General features: G+C 47.3%; 1 protein-coding gene across 1 annotated transcript; it reads right to left on the bottom strand.

Moving 5' to 3' along the window:
• Positions 1-6,540: 6,540 nt before the first annotated feature.
• Positions 6,541-17,184, bottom strand: LOC115601557. Its single transcript, XM_030471733.1, has 6 exons — positions 17,124-17,184; positions 16,005-16,283; positions 13,792-14,040; positions 10,210-10,347; positions 9,477-9,596; positions 6,541-7,251 (listed from the first exon to the last, which is right to left on the bottom strand). Exons 1-6 carry the CDS (start codon positions 17,182-17,184, stop codon positions 7,091-7,093), a joined length of 1,008 nt encoding a protein of 335 aa, XP_030327593.1. The 3' UTR covers positions 6,541-7,090.
• Positions 17,185-17,668: the final 484 nt, after the last annotated feature.

The following is a 17,668-nucleotide window of genomic DNA, read 5'->3' as shown; positions in this document are numbered from 1 at the left end:
TCACGTGAGGGAAGAAACAGCATCTGTGACTGCCGTTATTCACCATCGCTTCTGTACCCTCAGTCATTCAGCCCCGTGCCCTTTCTTCCTCTTGGACCTCCCACAGTGGTGCCTCTGCTCTCTGCATCCTCCTCCTGCTCTCAGTCCTGTCACGGTTTGTCCTGTGACAACAGAGGCACCCACCCAGCAGGCAGCTCCTGCTCCAGGCTCCGTGTCGCACCTCGGGAAAGCCTTCACCCACCCCAGCTTCTGTATCCTGCTGGAGGTGAATGGAGATGGACAGGCAGTTGACTGTGCCATGCATACATGTGACATCCCTGCCGTCCCAAATCCCCTAACTATAGGTTTGTCTGTGTTTCAGAGGAGAAATCTCTGAGGCCCATTGCTCTGAAAGCTTTCCCAGGAATGCAACATAAACTCTTAATGCCCTTTGCTTCAAGTTATGCATTCAAAGTCACTATTGCAATCTTCTCACAGAGACAAAAGCATCATCATATCTTTTTCTTTCCTTTTTATTTTTTGTTTGAAGATTTCTTATTATGTGACTTTTAGTATCAAAAAAATCTTTTAAAACTGCTTCGCTGCTTAGCTTTGGGAAAATATGTTTTGCCCTCAAAAAGGAACTTGTATAAACCAAAGCTGAGACAGCAATGCTGGCAAAAGGATAGCCACTGAACAGTATTTCTTTATCCATTTGCATATGATACAGGAGCAGATAATCATTCTCTTTAAGGTACTGCATTTCCAATTCCAAAAGATTTGCAGAAAATTGCCTCCAAGTAATCCTTGCTCTGCAATACATTAGCTTCTATAGCGTTAGTCAATACTAAAGCTATCAGTAGTTGTCATCAATTTAGGTGAGTTTTAAAAACCCTGCATAGAATTCAGGTTCCAAGTTTTGCTTTTTCCCCTCATTTCTCATGTTAACTATAAAATACACAGCTTATCCTATATCCATCCAGTATTTTATCATGTATATTGGCTAAATGTGACATGGAATATGCTAACCAGAAAAATAAGTCAATTAAAAATAAGAGGACATTAGCCACCCATATTACCTCTACAGATGGGAACCTGTCCTTACCGTCAGCGTTCGGCACAGCAACACGATGAGCAGGTTAGCGATGTCTCCCCATGCACCAGGACCAGTCCTTGTCCCCAGATGTCCATAAAATATTGGGGATGGGCCAAGGATTCCCATCTCCCAGGAGGCAGACTCACTCATCCACACAACACCCACCCCTCCAGCCCCCAGGGACCACACAAAGAGCAAAGGAAAAACCACAAATCACTCCACTCACTGCCTGCAGCCCCGCGGCCAGCTCCAGGTGGGGTATCAGGCATCCCTGCTGACAGCCCAGCGAGCCCAAACCCAGCTCCCTCAGCGAAGAATAGACATAGTGCTGGCCAATGGCCCCTTCTCTGAGCAAAGCTTGAAGACAATGGAAGATGCAGGCCGAAGAAGATGGCAACGTTAGCTCCTGGGGCAGGAACCAATGTGCCAGGCACACATCTGTAGGTGTGTTGAGAGGTGAGGGGCACAGTTAGGTACCTAAACTTGCAAGCATAATGAATGATTTGATGAAGTCAGGCTGAGAGAGTTGGGGCTGTTCAGCCTGGAGAAGAGAAGGCTGCGTGGTGACCTCAGAGCAGCCTTCCAGTATCTGAAGGGGGTCTACAAGGATGCTGGGGAGGGACTCTTCCTTAGGGACTGTAGTGGTAGGACAAGGGGTAATGGGTTCAAACTTAAACAGGGGAAGTTTAGATTAGATATAAGGAAGAAGTTCTTTACAGTGAGGGTGGTGAAGCACTGGAATGGGTTGCCCAGGGAGGTTGTGGATGCTCCATCCCTGATGGTGTTCCAGGCCAGGTTGGACAGAGCCTTGAACCACATGGTTTAAGGCAAGGTGTCCCTGCCCATGGCAGGGGGGTTGGAACTAGATGACCTTAAGGTCCTTTCCAACCCTTACGATTCTATGATTCTATGATTCTAAGTCAGGCCCTTCACGCCCTCATGGCTGACGGGAGGGTGGGGGAACCCCAGGGACAAGGAGCTGTTGGGGCTGAAATCCCACTTCCTGGCTGAAGTGAGAAATTCCTTCATGAAGATGCCCATGATGCTATCAGCATGCATGGGCAGAACTGCTCCGGGCTCTTCACGTGATACCTGAATGCAATTGCTGTCCAGCTTCTGAGGGGTTTACCCATATTTGAACACTTTAGGAGAGATGTCTCTGCGTCCCGCCTCCCCCACACCCCATCTGCCTTATCATTCAACATCCTTTGCTCTCTGGTCAGTCTGCTTTGATACAGGCAGTTTCTTTAGTCCCTATCAACAGTGGATGGCTGTGTGATTCAGCCACATCTCTTGCTGGTGATCAAGATGGCTCGAAGTGAGAGTCTCTCAGTCCCAGAGCTGGCCGAGAGCTCCACTTCAGCCCATCAGCCAGCCTGGAGCCACAAAACTGGTGTCCAAGGGAGGCCAGCCAGAAAGACCCCACATTTCCCAGCGGTCCTGCATAGCCCAAAGCACTCTCTTAACTGATCATACCAAAGTTAAATTAATCTTAATATAACTAACACAATGCCTGCCTCCGTTCGCTTGCTGGAAAAAAACAAATATTTAGAAGGGCTTCACCTAAGGACCTTCTAGGTTCTCGGTAAAGCCTCTGCTGCTGTCTCCAGCCACATCCCCTGCCTAAGAGATGAGTCACATCATACATACTTTTGCAGAAAGGAAACACAGTGCTCATTGTGAACAAAACTGATGCAGGATGCAGTCACTGATTGTCAAAGGTCACAGGGTCTCCACTGGGCAATGATGGTGTTTCCCAGCCTGTTTTACACCAGAGGAGAAGAGAGGAGCATTGCATATGCTCAGGAGGGACGTCACCATCACCAGCCTTGTACAGGCAGGGTTTGATTGCACCCCAGCCCTATGCAGCCTGGACAAAGGCACAAACAGTACCCAAATGCTAATCCAAGCCTCTGCGATGACACATCACCAGATTCTGCTTCCATCTCAGACAGACATGGGTGATGCTGCTCTTCTTGCCCACTTCTGTTACTGGTTCTGCGTGTTTACCTATGGAAGTCTATAGGGCACTTCACTCCTCCCTGCCTGGAGGTAGGACTCCAAGGGCTACATACACAGCACCAGGACACCAGGCACAGCAGCCTGGTGTCAAGGTTGGAAAGCAGAGCACAAACTGCTTCATTACTAGGATGCGGAGCTTTACTGACATGAGAATTTTGTGGGGATAAGTTCGTCCTCAATGCTAAAAAAATCTAAAGGGGTCATTTCCCTTTCCCTGCTTGCTGTTATACACCGCGTCTTTTTTCTGCTTTTGCTTTCACCTATATCTTATGTCAAATAAGATCATCCTCTGTCTCTTTTTATATTCACAAACTTCATGAATTTCATGATGAAAACACTATGAATTACATTTTGTGTCATTTGTTGCTTAGCATGTGCCACATGCAGAGGGAAATATTTCTCTTCCCACCACAAAACACTGACATGGATACAAATCTAAACATCCATTCCGCACAGTACTATAAACCACTGGTGGTTTTTTTCAGCTGGTAAGAAACCATATCCCAAAACATCCTCATTTCCCACAGAGCGGAGCTCCCCTTGTCCTGCCAGCACTCTGATCAGAGGGATGCTCTCTGCCCTCCTCCCAGCCTTCCCAGCCAGGACCAGTGGCCAGAGAGGACAGCATGCCTGTCAGCTCTCTGTGCAACCAGCACCCCACAGGAGGCCACAGGCCCCTGGAGGCATCCTGGCACCAAGGTCTTCCTCGGCAACCCAGCAAAGGTAGGGCTGGCATGGCACAGCATCACCAGGGCCACCAGCAGTCCCGAAAAGGCAGTACAGACATCTGTTTCTGGTCAAACTCCTGACAGCACTGCGTATGTCCATACCCATTATTCTGCCAGATACTTTCAGCTGGAAGTATCCTCACTATTGCCTTGGGCAATGCAGCACCATCGTCAGGCTGGAAAACAACTGCAAATTCAGGCAGGGGGTTCCTTGGGGTGCTGGGTTCACGGACACAATCACCCATGTACAGTCCCACCACTGTTCCAGGGCTAACCCTGTACTGGTAAAGTCAAGGGATTGATATGATCACAAACCTCCAGGACACTGTTTTTATGCACCATCTGGGCCCACTTTTCCAAGGGTGAGCATGAGAAAGCTACCCCTCCTTTCAAAAGGAGCTTCAAAAGGAGCTATGCAGTCAAGCATCCTCTCTCACAGCTAAGGTGTCTTAGGTGTCACAAATACAGGTGGATAAAGATGGGTAAAACAAGACCATCTCCCTGCATCCCTTCCCCGCACCTCATAGTTTGGGCAAGGCACCAGAGCAGGGTTTGGTGAGCTGCTGGTGCACACGGATGTGCAGGCACATTAGCACACACAGTCCATCAGGGACTAGTTGCATGCTGCTGTCCTACGGCCTCTCCTTGTGATCTCCTTGTGACAAATGTCCTTGTGATCTCTGTTCCCCACACTACCCAAGTCAGCAGTAACTTGTTACCACCTTTCCTTCAGCTGGCTGGGTGAAAATTTGGAAACCAGCCTGTACTTTCAGCGAAACCCAGAAAGAAACAATTATTAAATAACAGAACTTAAACATTTCCAAAAGAAGTTAGAAAACAGATGTTTTTATTAGGAACAAAACCATAATGGGGAAAAGAAAACCACCACGAAAGAACAATAGCTGGACATGAACACATACAGTTAAATGAAGAGCCCAGGCTGCGCTTCTCGCCTCACAGTAAGAGAAACCTTTGCCCTGCTGCTGAACAGCATCTTCAGCAGGGAAGGACAGAAAACCAGCCATGTCCTCATAGACATATGCCTCATAAAGCCATCTTGAGCCTCAGATTCCTGTCTCAATAGTAAAAATCCTTCCTGGACTGGGGTTACACCAATGGTGGTGTAGTGGTGGTGCTAACAGGGCACCCCAGCCCTCCCAGGGATGACAGAAGCAAGGCAGCCCTAGGACAAGCTGAAGCCAGGGTGCACCAGCCCAGCAGGACAAGGGTGGCCCAACTCTGCCACCCTCAGCACCCAAAACGCTGCTGGCATCTACTCCAGTGCAGCCCAGAGAACCGTTCACCTTTCAAAGCATGTACTGGAGTCGACTGTCCCCTGCCTGCCTCGGGCAGAAAGTGCAGAAGAGAAGCAAAGCTGACTGTGTCCTCCCATTTTGGTGGCAGCAGCCCCTGTTCACCCCACATCACTCACTGCCACTGCGCTGCCTACGGGCAGTTGCCACCCCAAGCACTTGGCGTCACATTTTTGACATTTTGTCACAGCCTTTGAGAAATGGTTGTACTGAAAGGAGATAGCACAGCACCACGAGGAAAAGAGTTATTATCTCCCTCTTACCATGGAAAATCTGATTCCTATGGCAGCCTTTAAAAGCAGAGAGGCTGAATCACCACCAACACAGCACACGAGATCCAAACATCTTCTAAACAGAGTCACAAGACAAGGAAACAACAAGAAAAACCACCTATGGCTGGGCGTCATGGGTGCAGAGCTTTGCCATGTACACAGACATGCAGACTTCAGGTGAGCATGCAGCAGTCCCACCAGCTCCCCAGCCTGGGAGGGAAGCGGCTTCAGCTTGGTTTTGACTTTGCTGGGGTACTCGCAGACCTCGTTGGGTGGCATTTACAAGGCATACCTCAAATCTGTTTCCAAGGGATTCATGGCACAATGTAAAAGAACAACAAAATGACAAGGGAAGAGAGGATTGCAAGACACACCTCCCCACCCCTTTCGGCCTCAACCTGTGCCATCTCTGCTTCTACTCTACCATGCCTTTCTAGCCCACATGGCTAGGGTAACACTAACATGTCCCACTTCCAGCTACCAAAATGCACTCATACAGTAAATACCTTGCTCTGGCAGCACATCTGCAGCACCCCCTGTGTCCCGAGAGCCCTGCAGCCCTGGGCAGCTTTGCCAGGGACTCAGCTATCTGCTGCCTGGGACCAAGTCTTTGCCCTCTCCTCACCTCATCCTTCTTTCCTGAAGGTCTACCCCAGCTGCTCTATTTGCGAACCTCCCCTGAGCAGAACAGGACATGCGTAGCAGCAAGACTTACCTAAGAGAGTCTATAAATTGCTGCTGTCTGTCCAAGTAACACAGCACTGAAAAAGCCTAAATGTACAGGCAGATGGCCAGCTTCATCAGCTTGCAGTAGCTAAACCACTACACTAAAGGCACTAATGCTTGCACTGATGAACGATCTCAGCGTTATAATCAATGTTTCTGCCAAAATTACGCACCCCAGGCACCCTCCTGCTGCAAGCAAGCAAGCTAGTGATGGAGCTGTTTTAACTCACTCACAACCCGAGCAGTGAGGTTCTGCCAAAAGCCATTACAGGGCACCAAAAGGCAAGCAAGCCAACATCACCGCCTAGGGTCTGCACACAGCAGCCGCTGCCACCACCACCACTCCTGGTCCCACACAGCAAGTGGTGAGGACCAAATCACAAAGGGGCTGGAGCTCGGAGGAGTGATTCAGATAGACACCCAGCACAGCAGATACCTAGCTGAGACCTCCATTGAGCTTTTTTCTGCAGGGCCTGTCAAAAATGCCTTGAAATCTCTGGAGAAGAGGCTTTCTCAGGAAACCTCTGGCAAGTTCTTGTTTCTGTCTGGGACTGGCAGGCCACCCCAATCTGCCTGCCATGCCTGCCCCTTGCAGGAACTGCTGGCTGTAAGAGACATGGCAAGGCATGGGGTGGCAGGGAGCAGAGGAGCTGCCTGTCTCATTTCAGGCTCCACAGTTTAGCTGCAGGTCTATTAACAGGCAAAGCATCAACAAGCTGCCCCGTTCTGTTTGTTAGAGAACCTGTCAGCCCACAGCAATGCGGCCTTGAAGCCAAGCATCTGCTTTTCCTTGTGTATATATTTATTTTTTTAAATGAGGTTAGCAGGCCTGAGACCTCATGTCTTTCCCCTGCTGAAATTTCCTGGACCAATTCTTACACACAGTGGGACTATGGGATGCAAAGGATGCGTGTTGTAGGCTTCAAGGCCGGGTATAACAGCAAGCATGCCAGATCAGTCATCAGCTGGACCCGGGAAACAGTCTGAGGGATTTTCCTGGCTTTCCACATCAACTATGACCTTCGGGTCTGGCATTTTCTCAGCCTCTATCTCCACTGCCAAGTTTTCTTCCGCCGGTGGCTGCGGCTCAACGTCTTGACCAGTCTGGGCAGCATCTGGAAAAGCAGGGAGAGGAGGTTTAAATGCCTGCGTTATGCTCACCCTTGTGGAAACCCTTCCCCTTGCCCCTGGTGCTGCTGGCTGCCTAACCCGCTCAGTCCCCTCTACCCAGGTGTCTGCAAGCCAAATTTCAGTCTTCTTTGTAACTACTCATTTAGTGAGCTGTCCATTATAGCTTTAGACACTTTGGTGTCCCAAATATATCAAAATCCTAAAGGCAAATCTACTCAGTTACATCTGAGTAATTAAAGGTGGGTAACAGCATACATTTAATATATTCTCACCTGAACACTTTAAATACACACCTCTGCTTTTTACTTATTGGTAGAAAATTTAAATGTGAGATACTTTGTCAGTCAAACTGACGATGTGTAAATTTTTCCTTAAAAAAAAAGTTCTACACTTTAAGCATATTAATATTAAACAATGACCTGAATGATTCACTTCTTTTTTTCTTTCTTGCACTATATTCATCAGTAGCATTTAATATTTTGAAAGCAGAGCAAAGCAGCATCCAAAGTTAGACAAAAAGCATAGCTGAGCTGCTGAGAGGCTGCGCTTGGTACAGTGAAGGACACCAGAACTGGAGACAGCAGTACTGAGACCATGCTATGACCTCCAGTTCACAATGTCTCTGCTAGGCCTACTTCAGGTGGTGATAGTGCATTTCTGGGTAAGGTGTTGCCAGCGTGCACATTTGTGAAACAAAATTGAGGGAAACATAATGCAAAAAGTGGAGTATTAACATCAGTCACTCACAGAACAGGAGATTTCTGAAAGGTTTTTACCACTGCACTCTCTTGACCATACATGTGCTAAAGCCATGGGATTTTAACTTTGATTTCTTTGGAGGATATAAAATATGATTGCGTTCCCACTTTAGTCCCAAAGTAAGGAACCTCATGAGGTTCAACAAGGCCAAGTGCAAGGTCCTGCACCTGGGTCAGAGCAATCCCAAGCACAAATACAGGCTAGGAGGAGAATGGTTGAGAGCAGCCTGAGCAGAAGGGCTTGGGGGTGTTCGTTGATTAAAAGCTCAACATGAGCTGCTTCAGTGTGCACTTGCAGCCCAGAAACCAACCATGTCCTGGGCTGCTTCAAGAGGAGCACGACCAGCAGGTCAAGGTGATTTTCCCCCTCTATGCCGATCTTGTGAAATCCCACCTGAAGTCCTGCATTCAGCTCTGGGGCCCTCAAGACAAGAACATGGACCTGTTGGTGTGAGTCCACGGGAGGGCCATGAAGATGATATGAGGGCTGAAGCACCTCCCTTTTGGAGACAAGCTGAGAGAGCTGAGGTTGTTCAGCCTGGAGAAAAGACTCAGGAGAGACTTTACAACAGCCTTCCAGTACCTAAAGGGGGCCTACAAGACAGCTGGAGAGGGGCTTTTTGCAAGGGCATGTAGTGACAGAACAACGGGGAATGGCTTTAACTGAAAGAGGGGAGATTTAGATTAGATATTAGGAAGAAATTCTTCCCTGTGAGGGTGCTGAGGCGCTGGCACAGGGTGCCCAGAGAAGCTGTGGCTGCCGCATCCCTGGCAGTGTTCAAGGCCAGGTTGGACACAGGGGCTTGGAGCAACCTGCTCTAGTGGAAGGTGTCCCTGCCTGTGGCAGGGAGTTGGAACTGGATGTGCTTTAAGGTCCCTTCCAATCCAGTCCATTCTGTGATTCTATGAAATACACAAGCCTCCAACTTTGATGGGATTTAGCTGTGTTTACAGCTCAGCATATTGGTGGATACTTTCCTGAAGATGACTGCTTACAAAAACAGTGCTGAGTCTTATAAAATATTACTGATGAGAAGGAAAGGGGTGGGGGGGAGGGTGTGATAAAATTGCAGGAAACGTGCTAAGTTTTAGGGGGGGTGCTGTTTTTGAGATGTGTGTTTTAGCACATGAGATCCTGGAACAGACAGTCTGCAGGCTGCCAGCAAACCCTGTGTGCGATGCTTATGAGATGGCTGCCATTACATCTCATGGATGGGTGAGGGCAAGAGTCACTCCCGTGCAGAAGCCAAGCACGAGTAACGTGCTGATAAATGGCCTGCTGCAACTCCTGTTGTCTGGACAAAACATAGCACCTTCCAAGCACGTACTCACCAAGTGAGTCCCAGGCCCTTCACTACAGTCAGCTCCTCCCCTATCAGCCACACACATGCCTTTTGCCCTTCGCCCTTCACAAGCTATCTGTCCAACTTAACTCAAGTCACTGGACCCACCAGGCTTTGGAGGACAGTCGATTTGGGCAGCTTGAGCCTCGACATGGTCTCCACTGGGGGGACTCTTCAAACTTTCACTGGAGACCATAGACATTGTTAGTCCATCATCCTTCTCCTCATCTGTAAAACCAAACCCAGAGACTTGAAACAAAGAGGTCCCCCATATCCCAGCAGCCTCAGCATACCCATTGCGAGGCCAGACCACCAACACATGCTTGCATCTCCTCCTCATGCAGCACTGGCTCCATTCCCAGAGCAGACAGGTGCCGTGTACAGTGGGCCAATGGCAACCTGTGAGAGACCAGCTTGGGCATGCTGGCAGGATCACAGCTTGAGGTGACCCCACTGGGCACAGGCAGATTGCAGTCAAGGACTGGTGCTGACAAAGGACCACCATCAGAAGCCTTCAGGTCATTTCAGGATTAGATCTGAATGAGGCTCAGTTTTCTTGCCCATAGAAGAGGTTTTGTTGTTTCTTTCTTTCCAGGAGCACATGATGGCAAGCATGAGGTGAAAAAAAGGAAAAGCAAGGCTTAATTCCAGACCCTGCTGGTCACAACAGTTGCCCATCAGCAAGCAGCTTTCTGCTCCACCAGGACAAGGGAGGACTGGCTAGAAGACAAGTAGTAACCCAGCTGAGACCAGTTTATGCTGAAGCTATTTTAACCTCAGTCTACACAGACACAGTCCCCTGTGAGACTTATCCCAGGGGGAAGCAGCATTCTCCACTCACCTGAAGGCACTGGGATGAACTTGTGTTTCCTCTTCATGCAGCAACATATGACTGAGGACACGAGCACCACCAGGATAACTGCGCCCCCTGCACACCCTGCAAGGATGTAGATGAACCACGGGTACTGCAGCAGGTCTCCTGCAAGAAGAACATGGCATTGTTAGTAACCAGGGTGGACAAGCCACTTCCTCCAAACGGGAGAAACCCTGCAGCCAGATTAGAGCATGTGGACATTACTGTTGCTTTGGTTTGGATGCGGGGAGCTGATCCTGTGAACTGTGGGACACCGTGACTCATGTCACATTATTTAATGATAATATGGGATTGTTTGTTAAGAGAAGAAACTTGCTTGACTAAGCTACGTGCATTTGTTTCTGCCTACTCTGACCAGTAACATCTAAGATAATTCATAAGTTTTAAACAAATTTAACAAGAAAGGTGGTGGTTTGAAAGATACTACATTTCAACAAGGCTTATGAAAACTGGCAGCTGAGAAAAGGAGGGATACCTAAGCTAGCATCTCCTGCTGAAAGAAAAGCTGCAGAGTCTACCCTCAGAGCTTGTGCTAGGGCCCAGAGAATCCACTTATGACAACCATGTAAGGACTACACCAACCTCAAAGCAAGTCTGATCAGAAATCACTTCCTCAGGTACCAGAGACTTCAGCCACCCAAGCCAGAGCTGCAGCAAACCAGCTTCACTGCTGTCTGGGGAAGGATTTCTCTTTATTCCCCTTCCCAACCGAGATCATTCGAAACGCCTAGCAGGAGGTGAAGGCTACAGATGGCTGAGCAGAAGGCCACACACAAGTCAGTGGTAATTACTGCCCAGCTCAGAGTCCCTTGCTCAGGGTTGCTTTGACAGGTCAGGCTTGCATATACGTTGCTGCTGAGCAAGGAAGCTGGTAGATGGCATCACAGACTTGCAGAAGAGAGACTCATCCAGACTGCCTCCTTCCCTGAGACAATTTATTCCAACCTGGGGCAGTCAGAAGGAAAACTCTTCTTCCCACATGAAAAAAATAAAAACCACCCCAACTCAACAACAGCTCAACTATCACCATAATGCAGATTCCTTAAAACTTCTTAGGTGAGCCTACACAATTCATTTTTGAATCATTTGGCTTCTTTTTGGCTGCACACACGCCTGCACAGCACCGCGCTGCAGAAACAAACAGGCTCACATGGAGCTTGTTTTTGAGACCCCATATGCACAAATTGCTGCATATCCCCAGAGGCTGGGAAGTGTTTCAAATGTTCCTGGACATACTACACACTTATAGTCCACACAATCACCAGAACAGTAAAAACAAGGGTACACAGCTCCTCCTGTGTGTGAAATCACACATACTCAGTATTTTCGGAGTGCTTGTTCCAGTCTCTTTAGGAACAGTTACCAAGTTCAAAAAAATATATACTCAAAATTATTTCTCATTCAGCAAATGAGAAATAATTTCCCTAATAATTCCATTTCCTTTTTGATAAAAGTTTAGAGAATATTGTCAGAAGTATAAATATATGTTGGGTGTTTTTTTTCTGAATATTTTTTCCTAAAAATCTACCATTTGTTAAAAAGGTCTTTTTGAGATAAAATATTGTGTTAAAAATCTATAATAAACAAGTAATAAAGAAGTAATGAATAAAGTATAAATAAAGTAGATATAAATATAGATAAATAAAGAAGTAATGAATCAATAAAAGCCTTTTATGTATGTTGACTTGTTAACTTCTGAAACCTCTGCTTTAGATCCTGTATGATCAGAGTCCTTTGGTGCCTGGTCAGTTTTTACAGTATTTCTGCCAAATTGTTTTATGCTAACTATTATTCAAAATAAATTTCAGCAGCCAAGAGGTTGCCTAAATAACTGGTTTTACATACATTTTATACCTACAGTGGAAAACTATATTCAGCCCTTTGCCTGGAGCAAATAATATCCAACAAAAATAATGAGTTAATCTTTAACTGAACTTGTTTCTCTTTTCAAGTCACTTTACTAGTATTCAGAATTGCTTTAGTTCACTTTTTACAAATGCGGTTGCATCTACTGACTGAAAACTAGAATCTCTGCTACATTCTTGCTCTCAGACCCTTCCAAATCTGTGTTCATGCACATGTCCATCCCAACAGACCTATCACTGATTTCCCCTGTGGGCTTTTCAAAAGCAAATGGGGAACTGATATCACACTCAGGGGACTGGGCAGCCACCCAGAATAAACAGTGGTAACTACCAGCGCTCGCATGTTTTATCACAGGGCTTGACTGAACAGCTCGTGGATGTTCACATCCTCATTCCCCAGTGCCGCAGACCACTTGGGTCTGCCCACACTGAACAACCTCTGACTGATTTAACCAGACAAAACGAAGATCATTTTCCACAATCACAAGTGCCAAAGCTGCACAGACTGGCCAGCGGTGCCAACGTGATCAGGCTTGAGGAGTCCGCGGCATTTCCACTGAATGCCAGTACACATGAAACGGGGTTTATGTCAGTAATTTTGCTTTCACACCAACTGTATGCCAACCATAGGCAAAAAAAAAAAGACAGTATCTGCTATGGAGCTGGAATGCCTCCATTTCTAAAATGCTAAGTGCTATTGCACAGTACAATTTCTTTAGTGGCAAAGGTGAATAAATTAATTACATCTGAATCAGTCAAAACCTTATAGATAAATAATTATGCCATTTTGATGTAGTTTTGTTGATCATCTTCACTGCCAGAGAGGAGAAAAACCTTCACTACTGGAGTGCACACCCAAGGTTATCTAATAATTTTGTTTGTTCGTTTGTTTGTTTGAATAAATGTGAGCTTACAACACATGTATCATGCAGTTCTGGCAGTTTTGATCAGTCCTAGGATCTTGATTTTCTGTCCCATTAAATCATGGCCTCATTCCAGCAGAGTACTCAGCATATACGGATAGCTTGCCAATGGATGAAGTCATAGCCTTATCACAGAACTACATATCTGAGCAGGGACATGGAGAGAAAATCCCCTACATTTCATAGCTAAGTGAATTGTGCCTTTACCACACCTCTGATGGTGTAGGGCTGATGGAGAGACATTTGTATAGACTGGTAAATCTTTGTGCAGCTGGCCTAAATAAGGAGAAAAGAGACAAGGCAAAAAACCTCCACTGAGTCCAGCAGCAACAGTGCTGAACTAGTGGAGTTGTTTTTACAGGGATGTTGCAGAAACTGGAAAGCTGTCTGGGTAATGGATGAATGTCAAGTAGAAAGCAGCTCATGTTTCTAAACTGGCACAGAGGAATGGTGCATAGGAGGGTGCAAGGTTTCCATCACTGGGAAGCAGGAAAACAGATGGCGATCCGTCCTTGCTGTAGGGTTGGGTAAAAGGACCTCCTGTACAAACTCATCCTTTCTGTGGTTGTAGGCTGTGTCAGTCCAAGACACAGGAGGGAGGAGGAAGTCAAGGGGGCATTTCCTAAAAGGGAGGATGTGGCAAGTCTGGAAGGCAGCTGCCAGATGACAGAAGAGTTCGGTATTATTCTGACAGCAACAACTCCTTAGTTTTCTGCTGCAAGAGACCGAAAGGGGGGGGTTCTGGAGACACCATTACTCACCATAGCTGCAAGAGAGAAAAACAGGCCTGGTCCTGGTGACGCTGTTCCCGTGGTAAACCTCACATACAAACTCCCCGGGCACGGTTTTGTCCAGGCGAACCTTCTTCCCGCCATCCTTAATGCAAGCCTCAGGGGCACTCAGCGCGGTGCCATTCAGCAGCCACTGAAAGCTGGTGCTCTCGTTGCTGTTCACGTCACAGGACAACTCTCCAGTCCCATTAGGAAAGCACCGGATACCAATGGCTGGCTCTGGTCACACACAGCACAGGGCAATGGGAACAGGAAGGAAAAAAGGAGGTGAGGAGCCAACTCAGCAGTGAACATGAGCTGGACAGGAGCTTCCCTTACTGGCAGTCTTACTACCACTGCATTTACTGGTAGCCAGGGAGCACAGAAGTAAGTAACCAGACTCCTAAGTGCCTGCCCCCAGCCCTGAAATGCTTAGCAGTGCCCACCCAACCCTGCTGGTGACTCCTGGTACCTATTTTGGGGATGCCACGAAAATCTGGCATCTCTTCATTTTCCTTACTGAAACTGAAAACATGATATATAAAAGCCCCTGATCTGAGAGGACGGTGGAAACACCCAAAGCATCTGCCAGCCAGAGGCTTCCTCTGTAACCAGCAGGTATCTAGCTTCAGAGGAGACTCAGCCCTCTCGTCCTCCAGAGGTTTGTACTTTTGCTGTCACAGTGCTGCTGCTTCCATTTTAGAGAGCAACTGGTACAAATCATGTCCAACATAGGCACCAGACACCTGCAGTTAGATAGGATGACCCGCACTAGAACAATCTGAAATGAAGTTATGAATCATCGATCTTATTACATTTTCCTGAATTTCTCTCTTTCACTCTACTACAAAGAGCCAACCTATTTCCTAAATTTGCCACTTTGCAAATACAGACTAGACAGAGAAATAGTACGGTTTTATGACAGTAACAGTAACATTGAGAATGTCGATGTAAACATCCATGTAAACAAGCTCAGAAATCACTTTGTTGAACTAGGACATTATGTTCAGCTAAAATTCACTGTCCTCAGAACTACCTTTGCTGTGCAATCGTTTCCTTGACTTAGGTGTGGCAACAGATCAGAAGGAGGAGACAAAAGTTCCCAAAGCAAATTCACTGAAATGGAGGTTAAATCCAGGACGCTTCTGCAGTCTTTGCCTACTTCCAGCCTAAGCCCCTGCTCTTCATGCCAAGGAGTCACATCTTTGACCTACTCTCCACAGCAGTTCCGCCTGTTTGCGCCCAAAAGGTTTAAAGATTCATTTATCTTCACAGAGATCACTTTGCTCAGACATTTTCATTACAATTTCATACACTTCAATTTCCCTTAGAAGCTTTTTTAAGTGAAAGCCCTGCAAAAGGAATGGTGGAGATGAGGACCAGAGCAACGGTCGCTGGCTTTCTGGAGCGCTATTCAGCAGGGGGCAAACCCATTTAAGCCTTCTCCATATTAACACAAGCAATGAGCTGGATCTGGTACAGAAGTGATTCTGTCTTCTCACCCCACAGATGGATGAGCAAGCACACAAAGGGGAGCAGCAATTCCGAGGCCGTGGGGAGGACAGCAGGGAGACTGGCATGGCAAGGTACCTATAGCTGGTCTCTGAACAGATCCAGAAGATACTGACCTCCAAGCTGCTCAGGGGTGCCTAAAAATCAGAAAGTCATACCCGGATTTGTTTAGTGCCTGTCCTCAGCTGCATGAAGCATGGGAATAACCCAATACGCCTCAACCAGACCCACACAAGAGCAGTTCAGTTTACAGAGCCAAGCCAGGTAGAGTTACCTCCTTAGGGAAGTGTGTGCACAGGCAGTAAAAATGCTGTTGGGTCAGTGAGAACTTTTGTGAGAGCCATCAGGAAGAGTACTCTGGAAATGGACTGACATCTCCAGCTACAGGTCTACATACTGTAGGCTCAACTTTGCAAATAATTCATGCTACTGGAAAACCAGCACATCGCCCAACTGACCGGCTACTTCAAGCCTCAAAAGACAGGAGAGACTGACAACGCAGATGCAACAAGCATCCCCTAGTTTACGCTCACCATTACTGCTCCCTGAGGTGTCAGAAGCTTACAAAGCTGTTCTAGAGGCACCTATAGCTCCTGCAAGCTGAAGCGGTCTCTTAGGAGGAATTTCAAGGCACCAGCTTCCAACCAGGCTCACAAGTTCAAAAGCTATTTGTTGCTAAGTAGGCTACTTACCAAATACTTGCAGCGTAAAAACTCTGGTAGTGTTGTGAAAAACAAACTCATATTTTCCTTCGTCCTCTTTCTCCACAGTCTTCAGCACTAGGGAGCCATTCTGCAAGTTCAGGCACCTGCGGGCAGAAGTGCCGCACTCGGCCAACAAAGTATCGCTCGAGACAGTTGTCAAGCATTTCATGTCCCTCTTGCTCATACTGGAGAGGTTCTGCAGGCTCTGAATTCCCACAGAGAAGACCGCTGAGCCGCCGCTGAGCACACCGGTCCAGGTGACAGAGCCTAAAGGAGAGACGCAGAGTGCGAGCAGCAAACTTGCTGTGTCCATCCATTCCCTCTCAGCCGCCTTCCAGGCAGCCAAATGCACAGGTGAGACGTAAGAAGCACAGACCCACCCCTAGTGACAGGCTGTAATTGAAGATGAGAGGAGTGGGAAGCCTTCCATAAAGGCCAACTTTCCCCCCTGTGGCACGGGAGTGGTGTGCACACCATGCACACAGGGTGACAAAAGGCTGAGCACTTCATCTTTTCTCTCCTCAAATTTGACACGACCCTCTCGCACCCCACCCTCAGAGCTGAGAGACTGTGCAGACAGACACTCCGGGCATCGATGCCATGGATCTTGTACAGAGGATAGCAAAACCAACTGCTGCCTGCACAGCTACTTTTACACAAAGAGTAAGGTGGCAGCTTTAACTTTAACAAGTCTCACAGTACTCCTGCATGCTCTGAAGTTGCTGTACACAAATCAGAGGTGGGTAAATTGGCAGGGCAGCAGCAGCTCAGGGACTAACCCAAGGTCACACCAAGCGTTAGGAGCGGGACCACATCGTCCCGAGCCCCTCCAGCCAGCGTTCTGCTTACAAGGACCTTACATTCTCCTCTGAAATGCTTTGACAGACGCAGTACACTGAGAAAGTACTCTACTGTTAATTATCATTCGTTTACTAAAAAACCCAATCTATCTTACTTTGGTCTGACTGCCCCTTTCATGCATTAGCAGTTACGCTATTTGACGTCTCCCCAAACCTGGTAGAGTCGTTAAAAGATCTTGGAGCAAAATTAAGGTATCTGCCAGTCTAGGCAATCTGTGCCAACTTCATAAAGAAAAATCCCACTTACCATGAGTAACAGTTATTATCACCAGCAAGCACTGCAGAGTAAAAGGAGAGCTGAAATCCATTTTAAAGAGCTCCTTGCACCATATGCTGAGAAGACGATCTGGCTACAGAGCTCAGTGAATATAGCATTCAGGAAATGATGTCAGAAGCAAGAGAAGGGAAAAAAAAAAAGAAAAAAGAAACTCCATAGTGGACAGATTGAATAATGTTTCAAAATAGAGCTGCAAGGTTTTGGGTGACTGAACTCAGGCTGAACCAACGTGAGCCACAATGTGCTCTGCAAAGTCCTGTACCTTGGTGCTAGCTGCAAGTGTGAGAATAGGACTGAGAGGCAAGGAGAGGCAAAAATATCTCCTGGTCAGCTCACCCCGTTTAGGAAGATGCCAACACCCAGAGGAGGCAAAGGCGAAACACTTACTTCTTTAATCCTTTTGCAGCATCCCCACCCAGGGAGAAAAATCAGTCCAGTCAGATACAGCATTGCACGTGCAGACCAGCTGAAATACCAATGATCACTCACAGAGTCTTACCAGCAGCACAGGTGGG

Source organism: Strigops habroptila, chromosome 2 (genome assembly GCF_004027225.2).
Source record: "Strigops habroptila isolate Jane chromosome 2, bStrHab1.2.pri, whole genome shotgun sequence".
Taxonomy (NCBI): domain Eukaryota; kingdom Metazoa; phylum Chordata; class Aves; order Psittaciformes; family Psittacidae; genus Strigops; species Strigops habroptila.
The sequence above is the reverse complement of the archived record's forward strand: the minus strand, read 5'-3'. Positions and strand labels throughout refer to the sequence as shown.

Coding starts and splice junctions, on each gene's coding strand:
- LOC115601557 (XM_030471733.1), bottom strand. CDS start 17,184: ATGGATTTCAGCTCTCCTTTTACTCTGCAGTGCTTGCTGGTGATAATA. Junction 14,041..16,004: donor TTTTACGCTGCAAGTATTTG/GTAAGTAGCCTA, acceptor GTGTGTGACCAG/AGCCAGCCATTGGTATCCGG. Junction 10,348..13,791: donor TTTTCTCTCTTGCAGCTATG/GTGAGTAATGGT, acceptor TTCTTCTTGCAG/GAGACCTGCTGCAGTACCCG.